The sequence below is a fragment of the Stigmatopora nigra genome, chromosome 6 (genome assembly GCF_051989575.1).
Source record: "Stigmatopora nigra isolate UIUO_SnigA chromosome 6, RoL_Snig_1.1, whole genome shotgun sequence".
Lineage (NCBI taxonomy): Eukaryota > Metazoa > Chordata > Actinopteri > Syngnathiformes > Syngnathidae > Stigmatopora > Stigmatopora nigra.
Genome location: NC_135513.1, coordinates 15,990,932 through 16,017,056, shown reverse-complemented (window position 1 = coordinate 16,017,056; position 26,125 = coordinate 15,990,932). Strand labels below are relative to the sequence as shown.

At 35.8% G+C, this 26,125-nt stretch overlaps 2 protein-coding genes across 7 annotated transcripts in view; one reads left to right on the top strand and one right to left on the bottom strand.

Moving 5' to 3' along the window:
* The window catches only part of sorcs3a (sortilin related VPS10 domain containing receptor 3a), an 82,816-nt gene extending 68,879 nt beyond the window's left edge, over positions 1 to 13,937 (top strand). For 4 of the 6 annotated variants that reach the window (XR_013326569.1, XR_013326568.1, XR_013326567.1 and 1 more), the window contains exons 17-36: positions 617 to 693; positions 823 to 914; positions 1,779 to 1,886; positions 2,031 to 2,148; positions 2,684 to 2,817; positions 3,099 to 3,212; positions 3,384 to 3,555; positions 3,649 to 3,835; positions 4,308 to 4,441; positions 5,121 to 5,244; positions 5,532 to 5,644; positions 7,559 to 7,690; positions 8,090 to 8,189; positions 8,289 to 8,394; positions 8,485 to 8,651; positions 10,439 to 10,505; positions 11,065 to 11,474; positions 11,734 to 11,805; positions 13,642 to 13,680; positions 13,769 to 13,937. Coding sequence is in view for 1 of the 6 variants with exons in the window: in XM_077718175.1 (XP_077574301.1) it covers positions 617 to 693; positions 823 to 914; positions 1,779 to 1,886; positions 2,031 to 2,148; positions 2,684 to 2,817; positions 3,099 to 3,212; positions 3,384 to 3,555; positions 3,649 to 3,835; positions 4,308 to 4,441; positions 5,121 to 5,244; positions 5,532 to 5,644; positions 7,559 to 7,690; positions 8,090 to 8,189; positions 8,289 to 8,394; positions 8,485 to 8,651; positions 9,456 to 9,514 (1,937 nt within the window). In the remaining 5 variants the exon portion in view is untranslated. Of the gene's footprint in view, positions 1 to 616; positions 694 to 822; positions 915 to 1,778; positions 1,887 to 2,030; positions 2,149 to 2,683; positions 2,818 to 3,098; positions 3,213 to 3,383; positions 3,556 to 3,648; positions 3,836 to 4,307; positions 4,442 to 5,120; positions 5,245 to 5,531; positions 5,645 to 7,558; positions 7,691 to 8,089; positions 8,190 to 8,288; positions 8,395 to 8,484; positions 8,652 to 9,455; positions 10,184 to 10,438; positions 10,506 to 11,064; positions 11,475 to 11,733; positions 11,806 to 13,641; positions 13,681 to 13,768 lie in introns of those variants that run through there. The other 2 variants (XR_013326565.1, XM_077718175.1) reach the window with 2 other exon arrangements.
* sorcs1 (sortilin-related VPS10 domain containing receptor 1) overlaps positions 10,779 to 26,125 on the bottom strand; it is a 36,909-nt gene continuing 21,562 nt past the window's right edge. The window contains exons 24-28 of the mRNA XM_077718187.1: positions 25,000 to 25,099; positions 15,478 to 15,583; positions 14,288 to 14,445; positions 12,709 to 13,429; positions 10,779 to 11,456 (exon numbers count right to left, since the gene is read on the bottom strand). Coding sequence (XP_077574313.1) covers positions 13,368 to 13,429; positions 14,288 to 14,445; positions 15,478 to 15,583; positions 25,000 to 25,099 — 426 coding nt within the window. The 3' untranslated portion in view covers positions 10,779 to 11,456; positions 12,709 to 13,367. The remainder of the gene's footprint in view (positions 11,457 to 12,708; positions 13,430 to 14,287; positions 14,446 to 15,477; positions 15,584 to 24,999; positions 25,100 to 26,125) is intronic.

The following is a 26,125-nucleotide window of genomic DNA, read 5'->3' as shown; positions in this document are numbered from 1 at the left end:
GCATGTTTGTTGGAGATGCTGTGACGCATTCTCATCCACTGCGGGCGGAGGAGCGTGTCAGGAAAATCCAGAGATGCCTCCTCTCGCCACGCTCCTGGAATCCAGACAATCTGACAGAAAACTCGGAAAAGAGAGAAAGCTTTTAATGAGAGACCAATAAAAGTGCCTTGAATATTTGCACAGGATTAAACAAAAAAATGCAAGACTTTTCTCTCTTGAAAAGCCAACAAAATTCCAAAGATGATATTAGCGCATTCATAGAATGACCGTGTTGGCTTGGCAATTGGGGGATGACGGATGTCAAAGCTGCCAGCCTTCCCTTTGCGTGATGCTTATTCCTCCCACATCCCCCGAGATATTTTGGATCGGACGCTTCAAATTCTCTTCCAAAAAAATGTCTTTCTTGCTCTAATTGGCTGAAAGACACGTTTTTTTTTTCGTTTTTTTTTTTTTCCTGCCCACGGTCAGCTGGAAATTGGGCTGGGCGCCTAGAAAATGACTGAACCATAATCACACGTTCCAATCATATTCATTAGCATAAAGATAATTGTCATCACAAATGTTCCTCTGTTTCTATTTATTGAAATACATTTTTTTCCCTTCTCTTGACTTGCAGGGAATATTGGAAGCGACTTGTCGTACAACAATGTCGGAATGTATATTTCATCCGACGCTGGAAACAGCTGGAGACAGGTAAGACGGATATTTATATAATTTATATAATGATCATAATTAGAAGTGTAGTGCTTGAATTTAATGTAGCATCTTAATTTTGGAATAGGTTAAATAAGTTCATGGAATTCTGGATTTTTTATTTTGCAGATTTTTGAGGAAGAGCATAATATTTGGTTTCTGGACAAAGGTGGCGCTCTCGTTGCTGTCAAACAACCGTCTGTGCCAAACCGACATTTGTGGTATGTGGAATTCATCCTTTGTGCGTGGTTTTTTTTTGGGTACTCTCTTTTCTTCCCCCAAAAAAACATGCATGATAGGCTGATTGATCACATTAAATTGCTCCTAGTTACAATGGATTGTCTTCTTCGCGCCTTGTTATTGACTGGCCACTGATTCAGTGTCGGTTGGGATGAGCTCCAGCACCCCCCGCGACCCTTGTGAGCAGTTCATAAAATGAATGATGAATGTTTTTTAGGTATACATGCATAAAAAGGAAAGAATTTGGTTGATGGGGATCTCATTTTATGAACAGATTCATCCTCATTAGGCTCGCAGGGGGTGCTGGAGCCAATCCCAGCGGATATTTATTGTTCTGGAATTGTGTGGCCTTAGAAACATTTTTCAGGTGTTTCAACTTGTCAGCTTTAGTGTTGGGTTATGGTGAAAATCAATGAAAGCTCCCTTTCAATTGGTCGCTGTCTTCTTCCGTCCTTCCATTTTTTTCTTTTTCAGCAGTTGCACACGAAATAGTGACACTTTTTTTTTTTGTTCGCAGCAAAATTCATTTTGCTTGCGATATTCTTGGAGGCGTATACTTGCCAATCCGTCTTGTCCAGACAGTAAGAAGATTTCAGTTGAATTATCGTCGGTGGTGGCTGTTGAAACAGATTGTCAGTCTTTGCTCGTCTTTGCTCGTCGTCTTTGCGGCCTCATCCAAATTCTTCCCCGTGAGCCCACTTGCAAAGAAGAGTGGATGTTTGCCTTTCTGTGGTCGGCGGCGCACGTTTCCGTGCCACTGCCGCGGCTAGCCTTGTGATGCCGATGCGTTTTGACACCCACACACACACACATTTATATGTGTATATATCTCTCTTTTTTTCCAGGGTCAGCTTTGATGAAGGAAGGCAATGGAGCCAACACAGCTTTTCCTCCGTGCCTCTGTTCGTGGACGGCGTTTTGGTAGAAGCCGGGGCCGACAATCTGATCATGACGTAAGTAGTATCACCAATGCGCACGCTAGTTTCTTTCAAATGAGCTGACCGTCTTTTCACCAAGCTTACTCGTTGCTAAAGAAAATACGATTCAAAATAAGGTGACTGTAATGTAGTGTCTGTTTTTATGGCTTTTTTGTTTAGATTTTTTGGACACTTCAGTCATCGCTCCGAATGGCAGCTCATCAAGATCGACTACAAATCCATATTCACCAAAAAATGTACCGAAGAGGATTATCAAACGTGGCACTTGCACAATCAGGTACGGAAAAAAACTACAACACTGAATTTATTCAGGTACAACAAAAAGTATATACAATTTTCTACCAAAAAACTGAACCAAAGTGGGTGAAAAAGTCCCCTCTGCAGCCATTACGTATAATGGGAGACATAGAACCTGTCTCTGTCCGCCAAATGGCGACAATATACCTTCTTTTAATAATAATAGCAATACATATAGGTCAAATTTTAAATTCTGTTTGATATTTGTGTTCATATTGATAGTAGTTTGTTTTCCCAGGTTTCCATACCACATTTTATATCATTTTTTGACATGACGACATGTTTTGCTAGTTACTGGTATTTGTGCAATCCTTGGTGTGACCTGAGAAAAACAAAAAATTAATAATAATAAATTATACCAATTTTTTTGTCTTAAATTATGGGTGCGCCTTATATACGGGTATTCGTTGTACTTGAATAAACACGGCACATTGGTCTCCAAGTTGCTGTAAATTTTTTATTATTTTTAAACTATGATATGATCATCACTTGGATCTTCTGTTTTTCCACTCCAGGGTGAGCCGTGCGTGATGGGCCAAAAACAAATTTACATGAAACGGCGTCCCGGGAACTTTTGCATGCTGGGGAAAGACTACTCCCGAATCCTATCCGCCGAATCGTGTATTTGCCGAGCCCACGATTTCCAATGGTAAGAAAAACAGGATTTAATTTTTTCATCTTTTTTTTGTACTCCCCAATACTGCGTTTTGAGTTGAGCTCATCAAGATATGCGCATTTAAGAGCGGCTCATAAATCAGTGCTGATTTGAATAGCTATTAAAGTGGCAATGAAAAAAAATTCTCCAATCAAATTGGAACAAAATGCTTCTTTTCCGGCTTTGGAGGGACAGCGAGTACTACTTAAGTGCTACTAGCTACTGCCTAAGGTTGAAAAGATATTAAGTTTTTTTTGCAATTTGTTTCCCGGCAGCGACTACGGATACGAGCGCCACCGAAATGGCAACTGCAAGCCCTCCTTTTGGTTTAATCCTTCTTCGACGTCCAGGAGTTGCAACCTGGGTAACAACTATCTCAACAGTACGGGGTGAGTAAGATGATGCTTAACAGAAATGAGTCAAACGAGCATTTACAACAGCGACAATCGAGGAGCTAGCTCAGTTAGCTCAAACTACGGCCCGTTAGGCTTTTTAATTTGGCCCTTAGGCTCCCATTGCAAGCCTTCCTGTCACAAATCAAGTATTTTTTGGTTTTGTAGGTACCGTAAAGTGGTGTTGAATAACTGCACCAAAGGGGTGAAAGAAATGTACACGGCTCGGAAGCAACAATGCCCCAAAAAGGCGCCAAAGGGACTCTTGCTGAGCACCAAAGACGGCAAACTGGTGGCCAACTTGGGCGCCAACGTGACCTTCTTGGTTAATCTGGATGAGGTGAGAAGACTCGTACAAGATTAGCCGTTAGCGAGCAACGGTCTTGAATTTGTTAGCAATCATGGCGTGCTCCCTTTTTTCTTTTTTTTTTAGGGCGATTCCTTACGGACCAACGTCCAATTGGATTTTGGCGACGGCATAGCCGTGTCCTATTCCAACCTCAGCTGGGCCCAAGAAGGGATCAAACACGTCTACAAGTCTGCGGGGATTTTTTGCGTCACGGCTTTGGCGGAGAATCCCCTGGGTTACGAGACCACCGCGCTCTATCTGCACGTCACGTGTAAGCCAGCCACACTCTACAAAATCCTCTGTTGCCATTTTTTCCGTCATAAAAAAAAGCCAGAGGGCTGATATTCCTTATTTCAAAATCCGAGTGGCAACATTTGATTTTATTGGAGTTTGATACAAAAACAATGCAGAATACCTTCTGCTTCCAGATTGGAGGAAAAAAACCCACTTTAATGCAAAATTCGGCAGTTGTGGAAAGGGGAAAAAAAATAATTTATTCTATTGTGATCAGGAGAATTTCTGGGATCCTCAAAAATAATAACATTAATAACTTTTGTATTGCTATATCCTATAAACCACCTAAAAATAAGTATATAACATTTATTCTTGCCATATAAAACCCACTCTGAAGGACCCTAGAAGATGGTAGAGAACATTTCAAAGCCGAATGTGATTGCAAACACTTTTCATCCTAAATAAGTACAGAGTATGTACTAAGCTATTTTTTTTTTGTATTTTTTTAGGTCCCGTGGAGGTGGTTGACCTTGTTGCTCCTTTTGTGGTGATAAGAAACAAGGAAGTCAACATCTCAGCACTTCTCCTACCAAGCCATCCTCGCACTGTTACCTATTTCTGGTGGCTTGGCAATACTACTGAGGTATCTTTTCACAAGTACACACACACTATAATAATAATAATATCAGGATTTGCATAGCTGGTAGAGACCTAGCCAAAACAAAGCTGCTATTATGAGTCCATATCAAAATTATTGCTAACCACTTTTTACAATTACCGTATTTTTTCGGACTAAACGTCACTTTTTTTCATCGTTTTTACTCTTGTTACTTTAACATATGTTTGTCCTCGGTTTCTTCCAAAACCAAAAATGTGATTCATACTCCAGTATTTATATATATTTTGTCCTATTAATTGTCTTTTTTAGCTTTTGTGCCTTTTACTCAGGTGTAATGGTAGTATTTTTATTTGTACACACATTTTAAAAAGCAGATGAAAAAATAACTTATCTTTATCTGACAGCTACTTTTTACTTTAATCACTACAATTTTGGCTTCACCTTTACATAGCTGACCCAGATCTGGTCAAAACTAGCTAAATAATGATGCCAATATTTTGGCATGGGGTCATAGTTGTGTGCAGATGGGCAAACTGTTTAAATACCAAGTGTCGATCCGTCACCAAAAGCGCGCTCCTTTGTCAGATTGACCTTTTAAATGGACTCGGTAGAGCGCCCTGTAATATTTACGCCATCTGAGGCTTGCAAAAATGAGTGGAATTGTAAGTATACATATGGATTGCCATCTGTATTTTGTCTTTAGCCAATGCTCACGTTGGATGGAAGCGTGTCGTACACTTTTCCCAACGAGGGAATGTATCCCGTCACGGTTCAAGTGGCCTCGGGCGACGTCATCGTCCAAGACACCAAAAGCATTGCCGTCAGAGGTAAGTCAATGTTGCCAAAAGTTTGGGGTTTTTGTACCTTCTAATGAAAAGCCATCTTTTTTTTTTGTCACACCGTTAACCGCCACATAGAAGTGCGTCATAGAAAGCCGTTTCCCGCCAACTAAAATATTGGGAATTAAAAGTGGAGTGGGCAAAAATGTTTAGTGGGGGCGTCACCAATCATCAATCAAACGCCAACTTCCAAATTGGTTTCCCCAAAAACCACATTTCCGTTCACGTGGAATGGAATGACGTGTTATTTTTTCTTCTCTCTTTTTCTCTGGCAGAATTCTTCAAATCTCTACTTTTGTCCTTCTCCCCCAATCTGGACGAGTTCAATCCAGATTTGTCCGAGTGGAGGCAGGACGTGGCCAGAGTCATCAAGAAGGCCGTTCTCCAAGTGAGTGCTTTTCATTGGCTCAGGTACGCATGGACGGCTCTGGGATGTTATTTCCTTCTGCTTTGGCTTCCGGCCTGGTCTTGCCTCTCAATTGGACTCTCTATGACAATATTCTAAAAGGAGGCTAGGCAAAGGAAGAGGAGCCCGGGGCCCTGTGATTCATCAGCGGGCAGGCGTGAAGCCACCGAGGTGCTCTTCTCCTTGCTGCCGTCGCCCAAATATAGCCCCATGAGCCTAATACCTTCATTTTAAAAGTCAAACACACTATTAAAACCACCTCCTAACTTCTTAAGATGCGAGTTTGGTAGGGAGTCTTTTTAACTGTGAATAGTGGGTCTGTGTGGGGTATTAGTTTTTAGATTAAATTAGTTTTAGATTAGATTAGTTTTTAGATTAGATTGGTTTTAGATTTGTATTAGATTATTTTAAGATTAGATTAGTATTAGATTATTTTTAGATTAGTATTAGATTAGTATTATATTAGTATTAGATAAGAATAATATTAGATTAGTATTATATTAGTATTAGATAAGAATAATATTAGATTAGTATTAGATTAGATTAGATTAGTTTTCGATTAATATTAGGTTAGTTTTAGATTAGAACTTTATTTCATCCCTTATTCAGGAAACTTGGATCTATTTATTTTTTATTTCATTTTATTATTAATCTTGTCATACTTAGAATTTTATTCCAAAGCCTCGGCTGTTTTATATATAAATAATAGCCAAGTTGACGGGCCTCCCTTGAAGTTCATTCCCGCTTTTGGGAGGATGGGAAAGATTGGCGCCTCCTTCCTGTGGAACATTAAGTGTCTGTTAAGTGTGGTACTTGACCTTTGAGCTTTCCAATGAAATGAGGCCGAGAAATTTCCCCCAGCGTTTTTCCTACTCAATTACCCATTTCACCCCTACATTTTCCACGGCAATTCCTCAACAGGGACCCGTTGGCCCCTTCGTAAATGGCCTCGTACTGAAAGGTTAACGAGAGCTTGCCTGACGACAACAGTGACGACGACCACTTTGCAAAATGCTCCTCAAACCTCATTGGAAACCCACCGACACTTTAATCCACACGTTTCTAGAATTTGATAGGGGAATATCTCTTTTAATCGTGATGTTCCATGTTAAAGTGGAAAACAGAAAATATTTTTACATTTTACCGAATGATTTTTGAACTAAAAACTAAAAAAAATGACTAAAATAATTTCGATTATTGATTTAAAAAGGGGAAAATCAGTAAATATAATATACATCTATAATCTTATCTAATCCGGGCCACACAAAATGATGCGGTGGTCCAGATTTGGCCCCCGGGCCGCCACTTTGACACCAGTGATCTAGATGTTTTTTTTTGTGTGTGCGGAAGCTTCTTTTTTTTTGTCAAGGCGTACCAAAAAGGACAGCCATAAAATGTTATCCTGTCTCATAGAAGTCTTCAAGTGATGTCCTTATCTTAGAGATAAAGTTTTATGCACACAAGAATCCTCCCATAAAAATAAAAAAAGTCTCAGTCGGCCGCATTCACCGAACGAACGACAGCACGTAAACAAGCAAAAGGGGAGTGGCCTAAACTCAATGTGGGACATTAAAAAGTCTGAGGCCTATAAAGTCCCTCCCTCCCATTGGCATTCTCTGTGCGGAAGCCGCTAAACAGGGCATGTCACAAATGAATTAATTAGCACCACTGAGACTTTAGTTTAAAGTCCTCAAAAGAAAAACTTGAGTGAGCATTTGCTGCGTGCCCCCGCCAAAATAAAACCATTCCAATAGGCCTGCTTCTGGGCGACACTGGTGGAAGAATTGATTGATTTTTCTGAAGGAGCTATTATGAAAAGAACTTTTTATGACCAGTGAATGCACAAAAAAATAATGGGTCATTAATCAATATTAAAAAATGAATTTGCGTTTGCAGGTGGCCGAGTTCCCGGAAGAAGATCTTTTGGTGGCCGTTCTGGCCGGAGTGCCCACGGCCGCCGAACTCTTTCTTTTGCCCAACAAGAACCAGTCGCTCAATAAGAAAAAGAGCGAAGAGGAGCTGGAACGGGTACACTCCAAAAGCTCCAGTTTGAAAAAAGTTTTAAAATACAATGTTTTAGAGTTTTACATTAGATTTAGATTAGTTTTAGATTAAGATTAAATTTGTTTTAGATTGAATTTAGATTAAGATTAGATGAGTTCTAGATTAAATTAGTTCTAGATTAAATTAGTTTGAGATTTAATTTAGATTAGATTAGTTTTAGATTACATTAAATTAGATTAGATTTTGATTAGTTTTAGATTACATTAAATTAGATTAGATTTCGATTAGTTTTAGATTATATAAATTTTTGATTACATTAGTATTAATTTTAGATGAGATAAATTTTAGATTACATTAGTATTAATTTTCGATTGGATTAGTTTTAGATTGGAGCCAATTTCAAGTCTTTGTTTTCCCCAACAGGTCTCCAACGTTATCGTGAATGCCCTCAACCAGAATCTGGTGGCTTTTGAGCTCCGGCCCGGCGTCCGAGTCATTGTCTATAACACGCAGCTAACACTGGGTAACAAAGACGTTTCTTTTTGGTGGACCGGTCCTTTTTTGAATCATTCCAGTATACAGTAATTGGAGTGAAAACCAATAATTTTCCTTCCTTTTCCAGCGCCCCTGGTGGACTCCAACCCTCGACACAAGAGCTCTGCCATGCTGATGCTCCTCGCCGTGGTCTTTCTTGGCCTTGCCGTCTTTCTGGTCTACAAATTCAAAAGGTACCCCAAAAAATATCTTCACATTTAGAGTGGAGATAGAATAAGAAGTTCAGAAAATAAACAAATTACCTTATTTTTGTGACATTTTAGAAAAATCCCTTGGATGAACATCTACGCGGAAGTCAACCAGGAGAAAGAGCAAGAGATGTTTAGCTCGGTGGGCCAAGGAGGAGGAGTAGACGCCGTCCCCAAAATCACGCCCGACGACTTCTCGTCTAAAGAGCGAGCGGAGAAAGAACTGGACGCAAGAGTCAAAAGTAAGTCCACCATTGCTCAATGTAAAATTAATTCACAGTTGCCATTTTAAAGATGAATATTTTGAGTTCTCCCTATGACAAATGTATTTTTTTAACAAGAACATAAGACTGGAATAGCGTTTCAAGCTTAGCTGCCAAAATTCATATCTTTTTTGTTGATAAGTTTCAGTGCAGCTTGACAAGTTGGCAGTTCATTAAAAGGCTCAAAGTTCTTTCGTGCTTATTTGACGCATTGATTTCTATTTCATCACCAAAACGTAAGACTGTAAAAGATGTAATCCCTAAACTAGAAAATATTTGACTTTTTTAAAGCTTGCCCACTTTTTTACAATGCAACTTTTTTGCCACGTATTCATATTTTCCAGTGGAGTCTCAAAACGTACGATCGCCTCCTAAATATATGCAAGGAGCTTTTAAAACCTTTAAAGCCAGTCTTTTTTTTTTAAATAACGGCTTGCAATGCCTCAAAACATCTCCAAAAAATCTACGATTATCCTCGCAAAAGTCAACAAGTCGGTCATTTTGTTATTTTTTTTTATTTTTGCCAGCTAAACATCCTCGGACGTTTGGTCGCCCGGACGTTTGGTCGCCAAACGTTTGACAACATGACAGAGTTTACTGTTGAAAACAGCTCTCAAAATTATATTCATGAGAGAGAGTTTGATATCTAAGTACTGTTTAATATCTAAGTACTGTTTATTATCTAAGTACTGTTTAATATTTAAGTACTGTTTCATATCTAAGTACATTTGACCGGCGACCAAATGTCCGGTCACGATTTTTTGCTGTATTTTGTGTTGTCAGGGGGAGTTTCAAATTCCCGCGAAAGCACAAGGGAGATCCCAAACTGCACCAGCGTGTAGAGTTCTTATCCGACCGGCAATCTCGTCTCTCTTTCCTTTTTCTATCTCTCTGGATACGACGACTGCTCTCGAGGGTTTTTTTTGGAGATTTCCACGGAAGCCCCGCCCATCCCCACGCATCCCCCATGCCGCAAAATCCACGTATTTAAAGCCGTGACGCTCTGGTCCGCCGACCAAAACATCGACGGGCGTGTCCATCGGTACGTTTGTGAACTTGGCCAAATCATCTCTGCTTTTTGTAAGTATTTCGTCCAGCTAAATTGGGAGGATGGGAGGAACCAATACCTGGACATTCCGCCATTTTTAAAGATGGTGAAAGAGGACACTTTTTGTGGACTTTGAAAGATTTAAAAAAGTGTGTTTTGGGAAAGGGAAGCCAGGAGGTTTGTCTTAATGGAGCGAGCGAGCAGTGCCTGTTGCAAGTCAGCTTTCAATTTCTGTAGATAAAAAGTGTAAATAGTTGTTTTTCAGTCCGTCGTCCTGAGAAAACATGTTGGCTTCTTTTAAAAGTTGTGTATATTTGTTTCTACATACCAACAACGTTAGGCTCATTTTCATAACCTCCATTTTACAGAAATGTACATTTGCCCAAAATGAGCCCGTTTAATGTCCATACCTTCATTTTGTACCGTGTATAGAATGTCTACTCAGATAAAATATTGAATTGGCTTGGAGCGCTCCATCTTTCCACGGCCGTAACGGGCGGTGGTGCTTAAGCCAGAGGCTGGCAACTTTTGCGCGAATATTGACTTGTGGTGTCGTTTTAGAGGCAAACACTCACTTTGGATTTGGATCAAAACTGCCAGCCCAGAGTTTGCCTTCCACAGATGGCCGAGATAAAAACAGGCTTAGTATATTCTCAATTTGTCAATTGAATTTCATGTTTTGGATTTCAAAAATAATCATTTTTCTTATCATTTTTAGGCATGATTTTTCCGCCACCCACCAGAGGGAGACGGAATACCACAAGACAGTCTACGGAAGCGTAAAGGTAAGCATTTCGTAAAACATCTATTTGAACCGGCACTTTGGTATAAAATTGAAAAATAGAAACGCACCCTCTAATTGAATGCATTCCAGAAGACTCTACTGCAAAAAAATGAAGATTAAAGCAGTTCTAGATGTAATATCTCAGTTCTGTCACCAGCCATTTCCATATTTTAGCTCACAGGTTAGCAAGGAGCCTTATGCACCCACTAATAGAATGGCACTCTCTAATGAATGCCCATCAAATAGTGAATATAGGAATAAAGAATAGATTCCATCAAGTTCTTTCCCATTTAATAAAGATGATTGTAAATGCATCATCAATGACATGGCACAGTTGAGGTCCAAACACTGTAACGTTAGATTTATTCAAATTCTGTACAGCCATAAAAATGTTATCCTTCCCTGAAGCATTTCTCTTAAAAACACTCATCCTTTTCCCCCAAATCGGAATAAATAAATATAGTAGTGGATAAGGCTAGCGTGTATAGATTGAAAAAGTATTCTTTTGAATGGCCCGTTTTGTTGAAATCATGTCATCATAACGCTGCCTTCTCCTTCAGAATTGCAAGCGACTCCAGTGAGGCGTTCAACGCATTAGCGTCAACGCGAGCAAGCGCCAGCAGTGTGATTGACAGCTGGCTTGGACGCGGCCCTACGGATGGCCAACTGTGACAGGACAAGCCAATTCAAACATTTTCCTTTAATTCATTCAAATGTGTCACGGTTGTTAACCACAGTCTTTCTTTTGTTTTGCCCAATCCGACCGTCGATTTATTCTAATGTGACTTCACAGAACTTTCCAAGGGAGATCCGGTCGGTGGGGCAGTGGTCAAGTACAGCAGCCTCGCAGCTCTGGGGTCCTGGGCTCAAATCCAGGTGGACAAGTTTGCAGGGTGTCCTCCGACTTCTGGCCCAAAGTCAGCTGGGATAGACTCCAGCACCCACCACGACCCTTGTGAGGATAAAGCAGGTCAGAGAATGAATTCAAAGACTTTCCAGTCACATTCTCATGTTGTCCACTTATGTCAAATTCAATACACTTTTTAAAATATGATCTCTATACAAATGCGCTTCCCTTATTCTAACAGGGTTTTTCAAAATGTTTGACCTCAATCCATAGGCCATATTTTAGACATTTTTTGTTAGAATCACCTCAAATTTTCAGAGCTTGTATAGAAAAATTTCAAGTTTTTAATGTGCTACGTTTGGCGTTTTTTTTATCTTTTCAGGTCCTCAAAATGATTGGTCTACGAAACAGGGTCAAACATTTTGGTACACTAGACTCAATGTGGACTAAACAGGTAAGCTTTTGGTTTTGCTAAAATTATACGAGCTACTCAAAATATCGGATCACATGTTCTAGTTGGGCTTACAGCATACTACCCTGAAAAAGAGTCCGATCAAGGAAGGTAAGCTGGGTTGGGTGTGGTTAGTACTTGGATGGGAGACTGTCTACTGTGAGATCTTCTGTTACCAAGGGGAACTTGCTTAAATGCTAAAGTTCTCACTTAGCCTATAAGAAGCAGTGGAATCTCTCATTTACACAGACTCCAAAGACTCCCCCGCCCTGGCCTAAGTGGTTAGTGCGTCGGCCGCATAGGTTCCAATCCCGGTAAACAGCCAATCGCAGTGCAAACTCCACACAGGACCAACCGGGATTGGAACCTACGTAGCTAACGCACTAAACCCCTAAGGCCAAGGCAGCACCCCTTTAGAGTCTGTGTAAATTAGAGACCTCACTGCTTCTCACAGGCTAAGTGAGGACTCTAGCATTTAAGCTAGTTCCCCTTGTTAACATAAGATCTCACAGTAGATAGTCTCCCATCCAAGTAGTGACCGGTGCTCGGACGTTTAGCCGCCGGACGTTTTGGCCGAGTTTACTGTTAAAACCAGCTCTCAAAATTGTATTAATGAGTGAGAGTTTAATATCTAAGTACTGTTGAAAACGGTAGAGTTAGATATTAAACTCTCTAACATCAATATAATTTCGAGAGCTGGTTTTAACAGTAAACCTGTCACCAAACGTCCGTGCGACCAAATGTCCGCGCGACCAAATGTCCGGTCACGTTACTAACCAGGCCCAACCTTGCTTACCTTCCTTGATCAGACTTGTTTTTTCAGGGTTGTATGCTGTAAACCTAACTAGAACATGAGTTCCAATATTTTAAGTAGCCTGTATACTTTGAGCAAAACCAAAGTTTTACCTGTTTACTGCTTGCAGGATGGAAGAAATCATCCCGTATACCAGCAACTGCTCCATTTTTAATGTCTGTCAGAAAAACATTCCGTCAAAACCCTTCATCAAAGCATTAGTTACAACTCCCAGACAAAAATAATTAGGCCGTATTTCAGCCTCCACTCTCGCCTGTTTCTCTATTTCCAAAATGCGCATTGAATATTATTTAAATAGATGAAAAAGACACTCTTAATGAAAATTCATCATAAAAAATACCAATTGTGCCATGTTCTCCCAAAACGCCGCAATCAAATGTTCTAGCCTAGTCATAACTTAGAGCAACATTTAGTATTATACAACACTTGTTATTGAAATACATACTGCATATTTTAAATAGATAATAACATTCATGATTTACCAAGTACAAAGCTGTAAATATTAACTTCAAGTGAATAAATAATAGACCGTTGCCCCTTTAGGGACGTTTGCTAACAAAGAATGATGTTGACGTGAATTATAGAAAGAAAAATAGAAATGCTAATTCTCGACGTTGTGACAGTGTACGCTAGGCGCTACGGTTAGCTCCGACATGCACGGGTACAAAGCTAAAAGACAAGATTTTGGGAAAACTTATCCGGTATGTGATGCAGCAGGAGTGGGCGCTGTTCCTTTAAATTTTTGTACACGTTAAACCACGTACGCGGGGAGTCCTCGGGAGAATTTCACAAAAACGTCAGGTTTTTTACATCCTGCAGAGGAGAAAAACAAGAGATGTTTAGTCAATTAAAAGTCCCTTTTTCAGATGTAGAATGGAAAATATGTACACATTAAGCAAGTAAATGAGTTAGTGCACACTTAGACATATAGGGGAGAATGGGGTTAGTTGTCAAGGGTAGAGTGATCGAATATCTGTGCCGTGCATTTTAATGCTAACTGTTTTTTTCACATTCTGCAAATTTAGGTGCCGTCCAAATGGATTGAAGTCTATGGCCATTGGAAGGTAAGCATCTATGGCTACTTTTTTGGGAAATTGTTTGCTGTCAATTAAGGACGAGGAGTTCATTTTGTGTCATTTGTTGTCATTTTAGGACCTGTAAAAGCTGCTTAATCTCAATTTTGGATCATTTTGGGCTACTTTCTGCTGGTTTTTGGGAGATTCCAAAGTGACGTCCTGCTGATTTTGGACCATTTCAAGGTTCCTTGTTAACTCACTGCCTGCAATTGACTATTTCCAATAAACATTTGAGGTTAACGTTACGACATACTTGGTTTTTTATCAGTTGCCAATTTAGCTAGGGTTTGGCCTTCACAAATTGGATGATTGTCACACTTAAGCAGACTGTTTTTCCTGCTTAGTATTGATCACATGTCATTGAGAGAAAACAGAAGGATTAGTTGGAAAAACACACTCCATGAGTTAAACCCAATTTAAGAGTATTGGACGGAACTATTTTTATCTTATCATACTCATATTCAGCGTTTCAGTTTCCACGCACTTCTGGACCAGAACAGGTCAATTCTAAACAAACAAACAAAGACGATGAGTTTGATAATGTCGTACGTAGATGACGGTCGTAAACTCTGAGAACAACGAAACAAAGTCTTACCGATATGCTGCGGGTTAAACGCCGTGTCCAAAGTCTCCACAGAATGAACCGCGTCCCGCTTGGAGCTGGGCGGAGCCTCTGGCGGAGTTGATGGACTGGTCACTTCTTGCTCCTTTTCGTTCTGCATCTGCGCATAGACGTTGAGGCCTGGGATCTTCCTTGAGAAAATATTTACATTCAGGCCATTGGATCAAGGGTCTAGCCCTTTGGGGGTGGTCAAGTCCAGTCCTCCAGAGTCCCTATCCAGTCTGTCTTCCTCTACCACACCTGAATCAAATGATCAACTCATCAACAAGCTGTCCAGAAGCTTCATACCGATCCCCATGATTTCATTCAGGTGTGTTGGTGGAGGTAGACATGGAAAACCGACTGGATAGGGTCTCCACAGAACCGAAACTTGACCCCCTGGCTTAGCCTACCCTAAAAACACAAGACTATTAACTTCACTTTCATTCATTTTCTCAACCACTTATCCTCACACGGGTCTCAGGGGGTGCCGGAACCTATACCAGCTAACTACGGGCAACAGTGTATCAGTAGCCAGCCAATCACGGAACGCAAAGAAAAAAAACGACCAACCAATCTTAGCTAAAGACAATTTTGAGTGTTAATTTATCTTAGCATGCATTTTTTTGTGATATAATAGCAAATCCACGCAAGTCTGGAGTGACGATGCAAACTTCACCCAGTGAGGACCCACCTGGCATCAAACCCTCGCCTACAGGACTGTGAGTCCATCACACTGACCACTTGACCACCCCGCCACTATCCTGACTTTTACTGCTGTTTTATTCATAAGGCCGCTGTAAAATGTTTCGTTTGTCAACGGTTATGAGTAGAGGCGATAATGTTTTTTTTCTTCCAGTGGCCTGAATAGTCAAGATCGGTACTTACTTTCTATTTCTACTCTATTTCAGTGCAACAACATGTCAGGGGAAGACATATTTCAAATTTGAAAAAGGTCAACTGCCTTCCTTTTAAAGGGCTTACTATTGATAGGCTGCCACAACTGAGATTTCTTTTCTCAAAAAGAAACAATGAACTTCCACAGTATTTAAGGAGGGAAGTGAGAAAAAGAGGCTATCAAATGCAAATTGACACGATCCGTTGACCCACCAAAAAACGGCAAACTCACGTCAACTGGCTTGGTGCGGAACGCTGGCACGCATGTCATTTCCGGGAAATTTTACCTTTTGAATTTATAGATGACAAATACGGCAAAGCCTCCGATCACCACCGACAAGAGCATCAGCATGGCAGAGGTACTGTGGTTCTCACCGCTGTCCACGAGGGGTGCTGTATAGAGATGAGAACATGAAAACTTCACACAGATGGACGTGACCTGAATTTGAACCCAGTACCCCAGAGCTGTGAGACCAACGTGCTTACCTATCGCACCACCAGGCCGCCGGTTCAACCAAATAAAAGACTTACTACTCTACTTGACTTTTTTTTTACCAAATAAAAGCCTTACAATACATGGTTGTTTTTTAAGAAAAAAAGCCTTACTATACATGGTTGTTGTTTTTTTAAAGAAACAAAAGCCTTACTATACATGGTCATTTTTGACCAAATAAAAGCCTTACTATACATGGTTGTTTTTGACCAAATAAAAGCCTTACTATACATGGTCATTTTTGACCAAATAAAAGCCTTACTATACATGGTTGTTTTTTTTAAAGAAAAAAAGCCTTACTATACATGGTCATTTTTGACCAAATAAAAGCCTTACTATACATGGTTGTTTTTTTTAAGAAAAAAAGCCTTACTATACATGGTCATTTTTGACCAAATAAAAGCCTTACTATACATGGTTGATTTTTGAAGAAAAAGCCTTACTATACTATGTCATTTTTTGAATCAAAAAGCCTTACTATACTATGTCGTTTTTTTAAGAAAAAGCCTTACTATACTATGTCGTTTTTTTAACAAAAAAAGCCTTACTATACTATGTCGTTTTTTAACGAAAAAGCCTTACTATACTATGTCGTTTTTGAACGAAAAAGCCTAACTATACTATGTCGTTTTTTGTCGTTTTTTAACGAAAAAGCCTTACTATACTATGTCGTTTTTTAACAAAAAAAGCCTTACTATACTATGTCGTTTTTTAACGAAAAAGCCTTACTATACTATGTCGTTTTTTAACGAAAAAGCCTTACTATACTATGTCGTTTTTTAACGAAAAAGCCTTACTATACTATGTCGTTTTTTAACAAAAAAGCCTTACTATACTATGTCGTTTTTGAACGAAAAAGCCTTACTATACTATGTCGTTTTTGAACGAAAAAGCCTTACTATACTATGTCGTTTTTTAACAAAAAAGCCTTACTATAGTATGTCGTTTTTTAACGAAAAAGCCTTACTATACTATGTCGTTTTTTGTCGGTTTTTAACGAAAAAGCCTTACTATACTATGTCGTTTTTTAACGAAAAAGCCTTACTTTACTATGTCGTTTTTTGTCGTTTTTTAACGAAAAAGCCTTACTATACTATGTCGTTTTTTAACGAAAAGGCCTTAATATAGTATGTCGTTTTTTAACGAAAAAGCCTTACTGTACTATGTCGTTTTTTAACAAAAAAGCCTTACTATACTATGTCGTTTTTTAACGAAAAAGCCTTACTATAGTATGTCGTTTTTGAACGAAAAAGCCTTACTATACTATGTCGTTTTTTAACGAAAAAGCCTTACTATACTATGTCGTTTTTTAACGAAAAAGCCTTACTATACTATGTCGTTTTTTAACGAAAAAGCTTTACTATACTATGTCGTTTTTTAACGAAAAAGCCTTACTATACTATGTCGTTTTTTAACGAAAAAGCCTTACAATACTATGTCGTTTTTTGTCGTTTTTTAACGAAAAAGCCTTACTATAGTATGTCGTTTTTTTAACAAAAAAGCCTTACTATACTATGTCGTTTTTTAACCAAAAAGCCTTACTATACTATGTCGTTTTTTAACCAAAAAGCCTTACTATACTATGTCGTTTTTTAACGAAAAACCCTTACTATACTATGTCGTTTTTTGTCGTTTTTTAACGAAAAAGCCTTACTATAGTATGTCGTTTTTTAACAAAAAAGCCTTACTATACTATGTCGTTTTTTAACCAAAAAGCCTTACTATACTATGTCGTTTTTTAACCAAAAAGCCTTACTATACTATGTCGTTTTTTAACCAAAAAGCCTTACTATACTATGTCGTTTTTTAACCAAAAAGCCTTACTATACTATGTCGTTTTTTAACCAAAAAGCCTTACTATACTATGTCGTTTTTTAACCAAAAAGCCTTACTATACTATGTCGTTTTTTAACGAAAAAGCCTTACTATAGCATGTCGTTTTTTAAGGAAGAAAAGCCTTACTATACTATGTCGTTTTTGCGCGAATAAAAGCCTTACTATACTATGTCGTTTTTTGAAGAAAAAAGCCTTACTATACTATGTCGTTTTTTGAAGAAAAAAGCCTTACTATACTATGTCGTTTTTTTAAGGAAAAAAAGCCTTACTATACTATGTCGTTTTTTAATAAAACAGCCTTACTATACTATGTCGTTTTTTTGAATAAAAAAGCCTTACTATACTATGTCGTTTTTTTGAATAAAAAAGCCTTACTATACTATGTCGTTTTCTTTGAATAAAAAAGCCTTACTATACTATGTCGTTTTTTTGAATAAAAAAGCCTTACTATACTATGTCGTTTTTTTTAATAAAAAAGCCTTACTATACTATGTCGTTTTTTTGAATAAAAAATCCTTACTATACTATGTCGTTTTTTGAATAAAAAAGCCTTACTATACTATGTCGTTTTTTTGAATAAAAAAGCCTTACTATACTATGTCGTTTTTTTGAATAAAAAAGCCTTACTATACTATGTCGTTTTTTTGAACAAAAAAGCCTTACTATACTATGTCATTTTTTTGGACAAAAAAGACTTACTATACTATGTCGTTTTTTTTAACAAAAAAGCCTTACTATACTATGTCGTTTTTTTTAAATAAAAAAGCCTTACTATACTATGTCGTTTTTTAGAATAAAAAAGCCTTACTATACTATGTCGTTTTTTTGAATAAAAAAGCCTTACTATACTATGTCGTTTTCTTTGAATAAAAAAGCCTTACTATACTATGTCGTTTTTTTGAATAAAAAAGCCTTACTATACTATGTCGTTTTTTTGAATAAAAAAGCCTTACTATACTATGTCGTTTTTTTGAATAAAAAAGCCTTACTATACTATGTCGTTTTTTGAATAAAAAAGCCTTACTATACTATGTCGTTTTTTTGAATAAAAAAGCCTTACTATACTATGTCGTTTTTTTGAATAAAAAAGCCTTACTATACTATGTCGTTTTTTTGAATAAAAAAGCCTAACTATACTATGTCGTTTTTTTGAATAAAAAAGCCTTACTATACTATGTCGTTTTTTTGAATAAAAAAGCCTTACTATACTATGTCGTTTTTTGAAGAAAAAAGCCTTACTATACTATGTCGTTTTTTTAAGGAAAAAAAGCCTTACTATACTATGTCGTTTTTTAATAAAACAGCCTTACTATACTATGTCGTTTTTTTGAATAAAAAAGCCTTACTATACTATGTCGTTTTTTTGAATAAAAAAGCCTTACTATGTCGTTTTCTTTGAATAAAAAAGCCTTACTATACTATGTCGTTTTTTTTGAATAAAAAAGCCTTACTATACTATGTCGTTTTTTTTAATAAAAAAGCCTTACTATACTATGTCGTTTTTTTTAATAAAAAAGCCTTACTATACTATGTCGTTTTTTGAATAAAAAAGCCTTACTATACTATGTCGTTTTTTTGAATAAAAAAGCCTTACTATACTATGTCGTTTTTTTGAATAAAAAAGCCTTACTATACTATGTCGTTTTTTTTAACAAAAAAGCCTTACTATACTATGTCGTTTTTTTTAAATAAAAAAGCCTTACTATACTATGTCGTTTTTTAGAATAAAAAAGCCTTACTATACTATGTCGTTTTTTTGAATAAAAAAGCCTTACTATACTATGTCGTTTTCTTTGAATAAAAAAGCCTTACTATACTATGTCGTTTTTTTGAATAAAAAAGCCTTACTATACTATGTCGTTTTTTTGAATAAAAAGCCTTACTATACTATGTCGTTTTTTTGAATAAAAAAGCCTTACTATACTATGTCGTTTTTTGAATAAAAAAGCCTTACTATACTATGTCGTTTTTTTTGAATAAAAAAGCCTTACTATACTATGTCGTTTTTTTGAATAAAAAAGCCTTACTATACTATGTCGTTTTTTTGAATAAAAAAGCCTAACTATACTATGTCGTTTTTTTGAATAAAAAAGCCTTACTATACTATGTCGTTTTTTTGAATAAAAAAGCCTTACTATACTATGTCGTTTTTTGAAGAAAAAAGCCTTACTATACTATGTCGTTTTTTTAAGGAAAAAAAGCCTTACTATACTATGTCGTTTTTTAATAAAACAGCCTTACTATACTATGTCGTTTTTTTGAATAAAAAAGCCTTACTATACTATGTCGTTTTTTTGAATAAAAAAGCCTTACTATACTATGTCGTTTTCTTTGAATAAAAAAGCCTTACTATACTATGTCGTTTTTTTTGAATAAAAAAGCCTTACTATACTATGTCGTTTTTTTTAATAAAAAAGCCTTACTATACTATGTCGTTTTTTTGAATAAAAAAGCCTTACTATACTATGTCGTTTTTTGAATAAAAAAGCCTTACTATACTATGTCGTTTTTTTGAATAAAAAAGCCTTACTATACTATGTCGTTTTTTTGAATAAAAAAGCCTTACTATACTATGTCGTTTTTTTGAACAAAAAAGCCTTACTATACTATGTCATTTTTTTGGACAAAAAAGACTTACTATACTATGTCGTTTTTTTTAACAAAAAAGCCTTACTATACTATGTCGTTTTTTTTAAATAAAAAAGCCTTACTATACTATGTCGTTTTTTAGAATAAAAAAGCCTTACTATACTATGTCGTTTTTTTGAATAAAAAAGCCTTACTATACTATGTCGTTTTCTTTGAATAAAAAAGCCTTACTATACTATGTCGTTTTTTTGAATAAAAAAGCCTTACTATACTATGTCGTTTTTTTGAATAAAAAAGCCTTACTATACTATGTCGTTTTTTTGAATAAAAAAGCCTTACTATACTATGTCGTTTTTTGAATAAAAAAGCCTTACTATACTATGTCGTTTTTTTGAATAAAAAAGCCTTACTATACTATGTCGTTTTTTTGAATAAAAAAGCCTTACTATACTATGTCGTTTTTTTGAATAAAAAAGCCTAACTATACTATGTCGTTTTTTTGAATAAAAAAGCCTTACTATACTATGTCGTTTTTTTGAATAAAAAAGCCTTACTATACTATGTCGTTTTTTTGAATAAAAAAGCCTTACTATACTATGTCGTTTTTTGAATAAAAAAGCCTTACTATACTATGTCGTTTTTTTGAATAAAAAAGCCTTACTATACTATGTTGTTTTTTTGAATAAAAAAGCCTTACTATACTATGTCGTTTTTTTGAATAAAAAAGCCTTACTATACTATGTCGTTTTTTTGAATAAAAAAGCCTTACTATACTATGTCGTTTTTTTGAATAAAAAAGCCTTACTATACTATGTCGTTTTTTTGAATAAAAAAGCCTTACTATACTATGTCGTTTTTTAACGAAAAAGCCTTACTATACTATGTCGTTTTTTTGAAGAAAAAAGCCTTACTATACTATGTCGTTTTTTTGAATAAAAAAGCCTTACTATACTATGTCGTTTTTTTGAATAAAAAAGCCTTACTATACTATGTCGTTTTTTTGAATAAAAAAGCCTTACTATACTATGTCGTTTTTTTGAATAAAAAAGCCTTACTATACTATGTCGTTTTTTAACGAAAAAGCCTTACTATACTATGTCGTTTTTTTGAAGAAAAAAGCCTTACTATACTATGTCGTTTTTTTGAATAAAAAAGCCTTACTATACTATGTCGTTTTTTTGAATAAAAAAGCCTTACTATACTATGTCGTTTTTTTTTAATAAAAAAGCCTTACTATACTATGTCGTTTTTTGAATAAAAAAGCCTTACTATACTATGTCGTTTTTTTGAATAAAAAAGCCTTACTATACGATGTCGTTTTTTAACGAAAAAGCCTTACTATACTATGTCGTTTTTTTGAAGAAAAAAGCCTTACTATACTATGTCGTTTTTTTGAAGAAAAAAGCCTTACTATACTATGTCGTTTTTTTGAATAAAAAAGCCTTACTATACTATGTCGTTTTTTGAATCAAAAAGCCTTACTATACTATGTCGTTTTTTTGAATAAAAAAGCCTTACTATACTATGTCGTTTTTCAACGAAAAAGCCTTACTATACTATGTCGTTTTTTTGAAGAAAAAAGCCTTACTATACTATGTTGTTTTTTTGAATAAAAAAGCCTTACTATACTATGTCGTTTTTTTGAATAAAAAAGCCTTACTATACTATGTCGTTTTTTGAATCAAAAAGCCTTACTATACTATGTCGTTTTTTTGAATAAAAAAGCCTTACTATACTATGTCGTTTTTTAACGAAAAAGCCTTACTATACTATGTCGTTTTTTTGAAGAAAAAAGCCTTACTATACTATGTCGTTTTTTTGAATAAAAAAGCCTTACTATACGATGTCGTTTTTTAACGAAAAAGCCTTACTATACTATGTCGTTTTTTTGAAGAAAAAAGCCTTACTATACTATGTCGTTTTTTTGAATAAAAAAGCCTTACTATACTATGTCGTTTTTTTGAATAAAAAAGCCTTACTATACTATGTCGTTTTTTTGAATAAAAAAGCCTTACTATACTATGTCGTTTTTTAACGAAAAAGCCTTACTATACTATGTCGTTTTTTTGAAGAAAAAAGCCTTACTATACTATGTCGTTTTTTTGAATAAAAAAGCCTTACTATACTATGTCGTTTTTTTGAATAAAAAAGCCTTACTATACTATGTCATTTTTTTGGACAAAAAAGACTTACTATACTATGTCGTTTTTTTTAACAAAAAAGCCTTACTATACTATGTCGTTTTTTTGAATAAAAAAGCCTTACTATACGATGTCGTTTTTTAACGAAAAAGCCTTACTATACTATGTCGTTTTTTTGAAGAAAAAAGCCTTACTATACTATGTCGTTTTTTTGAATAAAAAAGCCTTACTATACTATGTCGTTTTTTTGAATAAAAAAGCCTTACTATACTATGTCATTTTTTTGGACAAAAAAGACTTACTATACTATGTCGTTTTTTTTAACAAAAAAGCCTTACTATACTATGTCGTTTTTTTGAATAAAAAAGCCTTACTATACTATGTCATTTTTTTGGACAAAAAAGACTTACTATACTATGTCGTTTTTTTTAACAAAAAAGCCTTACTATACTATGTCGTTTTTTTTAAATAAAAAAGCCTTACTATACTATGTCGTTTTTTAGAATAAAAAAGCCTTACTATACTATGTCGTTTTTTTGAATAAAAAAGCCTTACTATACTATGTCGTTTTTTTGAATAAAAAAGCCTTACTATACTATGTCGTTTTTTAACGAAAAAGCCTTACTATACTATGTCGTTTTTTTGAAGAAAAAAGCCTTACTATACTATGTCGTTTTTTTGAATAAAAAAGCCTTACTATACTATGTCGTTTTTTTGAATAAAAAAGCCTTACTATACTATGTCGTTTTTTTTTAATAAAAAAGCCTTACTATACTATGTCGTTTTTTGAATAAAAAAGCCTTACTATACTATGTCGTTTTTTTGAATAAAAAAGCCTTACTATACGATGTCGTTTTTTAACGAAAAAGCCTTACTATACTATGTCGTTTTTTTGAAGAAAAAAGCCTTACTATACTATGTCGTTTTTTTGAAGAAAAAAGCCTTACTATACTATGTCGTTTTTTTGAATAAAAAAGCCTTACTATACTATGTCGTTTTTTGAATCAAAAAGCCTTACTATACTATGTCGTTTTTTTGAATAAAAAAGCCTTACTATACTATGTCGTTTTTCAACGAAAAAGCCTTACTATACTATGTCGTTTTTTTGAAGAAAAAAGCCTTACTATACTATGTTGTTTTTTTGAATAAAAAAGCCTTACTATACTATGTCGTTTTTTTGAATAAAAAAGCCTTACTATACTATGTCGTTTTTTGAATCAAAAAGCCTTACTATACTATGTCGTTTTTTTGAATAAAAAAGCCTTACTATACTATGTCGTTTTTTAACGAAAAAGCCTTACTATACTATGTCGTTTTTTTGAAGAAAAAAGCCTTACTATACTATGTCGTTTTTTTGAATAAAAAAGCCTTACTATACGATGTCGTTTTTTAACGAAAAAGCCTTACTATACTATGTCGTTTTTTTGAAGAAAAAAGCCTTACTATACTATGTCGTTTTTTTGAAGAAAAAAGCCTTACTATACTATGTCGTTTTTTTGAATAAAAAAGCCTTACTATACTATGTCGTTTTTTGAATCAAAAAGCCTTACTATACTATGTCGTTTTTTTGAATAAAAAAGCCTTACTATACTATGTCGTTTTTTAACGAAAAAGCCTTACTATACTATGTCGTTTTTTTGAAGAAAAAAGCCTTACTATACTATGTTGTTTTTTTGAATAAAAAAGCCTTACTATACTATGTCGTTTTTTTGAATAAAAAAGCCTTACTATACTATGTCGTTTTTTGAATCAAAAAGCCTTACTATACTATGTCGTTTTTTTGAATAAAAAAGCCTTACTATACTATGTCGTTTTTTAACGAAAAAGCCTTACTATACTATGTCGTTTTTTTGAAGAAAAAAGCCTTACTATACTATGTCGTTTTTTTGAATAAAAAAGCCTTACTATACTATGTCGTTTTTTTGAATAAAAAAGCCTTACTATACTATGTCGTTTTTTTTTAATAAAAAAGCCTTACTATACTATGTCGTCTTTTGAATAAAAAAGCCTTACTATACTATGTCGTTTTTTTGAATAAAAAAGCCTTACTATACGATGTCGTTTTTTAACGAAAAAGCCTTACTATACTATGTCGTTTTTTTGAAGAAAAAAGCCTTACTATACTATGTCGTTTTTTTGAAGAAAAAAGCCTTACTATACTATGTCGTTTTTTTGAATAAAAAAGCCTTACTATACTATGTCGTTTTTTGAATCAAAAAGCCTTACTATACTATGTTGTTTTTTTAAGAAAAAGCCTTACTATACTATGTCATTTTTTGAATCAAAAAGCTTTACTATACTATGTCGTTTTGTGAATTAAAAAGCCTTACTATACTATGTCGTTTTTCTAACAAAAAAAGCCTTACTATACTATGTCATTTTTTACCAAATAAAAGCCTTACTATACATGGTTGGTTTTTTTTAAGAAAAAAAGCCTTACTATACATGGTCATTTTTGACCAAATAAAAGCCTTACTATACATGGTTGTTTTTTTTAAGAAAAAAAGCCTTACCATATATGGTCATTTTTTACCCAAAAAAAAGCCTTACTATACGTGGTCATTTTTAACCTTTAAACCCTAACCCTAACGCTTTTGTATTTAAAACACCCTAACCCTTTTGTATTTAAAACATCCTAACCCTAACCCTTTTGTATTTAAAACCCCCTAACCGTTACAAAAGAAGTGGTTGGGAAACGCTGCTATGGATACTATTGGAAGCATTGGAAAAGTGCGATTGCGTTGGCTTACCAGCTGACAGGTGCGCCGCATAGACGGTGACCTGGACCCCTGGCCGTAGGGTGAACTGAACCAGATTCTGATTCAAGGCACTCAGCAACGTCTCAGAGAGCTGTTGGTCATACAAATAAAAAACATCTTTCAATATCGCCGAGTATCTGAACTGTGATTTTGACACAATAATGACATGAGCCTAAAAAAATACACCCAAATCCTTCACATATACAGAAATGAAAAAGCAACAATCTTATATAAGCACCCTCTCGTACAGAATCGTGTAGGGATAGACCTATTTTCCACCAGCAGCCAATCAAAAACACAGCATATCTTCACATTTCTGTGGCCTATCCGTGCCAAATCAAAACCGGAGGAGAGTTTGAACTTTGGACTTTTGCGTCATGCTCAAGTTGAGTCATTTTCAAAACGCCACGGGCTCCATCACGCAGCCGTTCGTGGCGGCCATCACCTTCAATTCCTCCTTCAAAATGCCAAGGTCAGGGCAAAAATCTCACGCAATGCCGCTACTTCCCGCGGCCATGTTGCCGCCGGACCTTTTCACACAGCCTAGTGTGAAAAAAATAATCTTTAAAACACACCCACAATGCGACAATTAAGTATTGATGGATTGCGTGCTGAGGACTAGCGTCTCAATAACTAGCCAGTTAGCTTCTCGGAGTAGTTTCATCCCATGTGACTATTCGGCAAACTGTATTTGACTGGTGTACAAGCCGCCGTGACCCAACGAAACCACAATGGCTCCCTTACCACCAAGCGCTAGATTTATGTGTTCAAGCACCCTTGAATTATTTATAACCTCAGTGAATTAAACACGACTTTTAAAATGGAGTACAACTGTTTTGGCAATCAAAACACATACTGTAAATCGAAGGTCACTACCGCGCGCTAACATTAAGATCTAAGTATTTTAACCTTGGACATGATACATAATAAAGTTTCATCTCATTTAATACCTGTCAACCTCGGCCAATTGCTCCCCTTATTAATGGTTGCAAGTCCCATTAAGTGATAATAAACCGTACTAATGCAACATGGCACATAGTTACTCATACAAGACGCAATTAAAAGTCAAAGATTTTACCCAAAGTGGATGGCGGCGCCCAATCATTCGGTGCGCCTT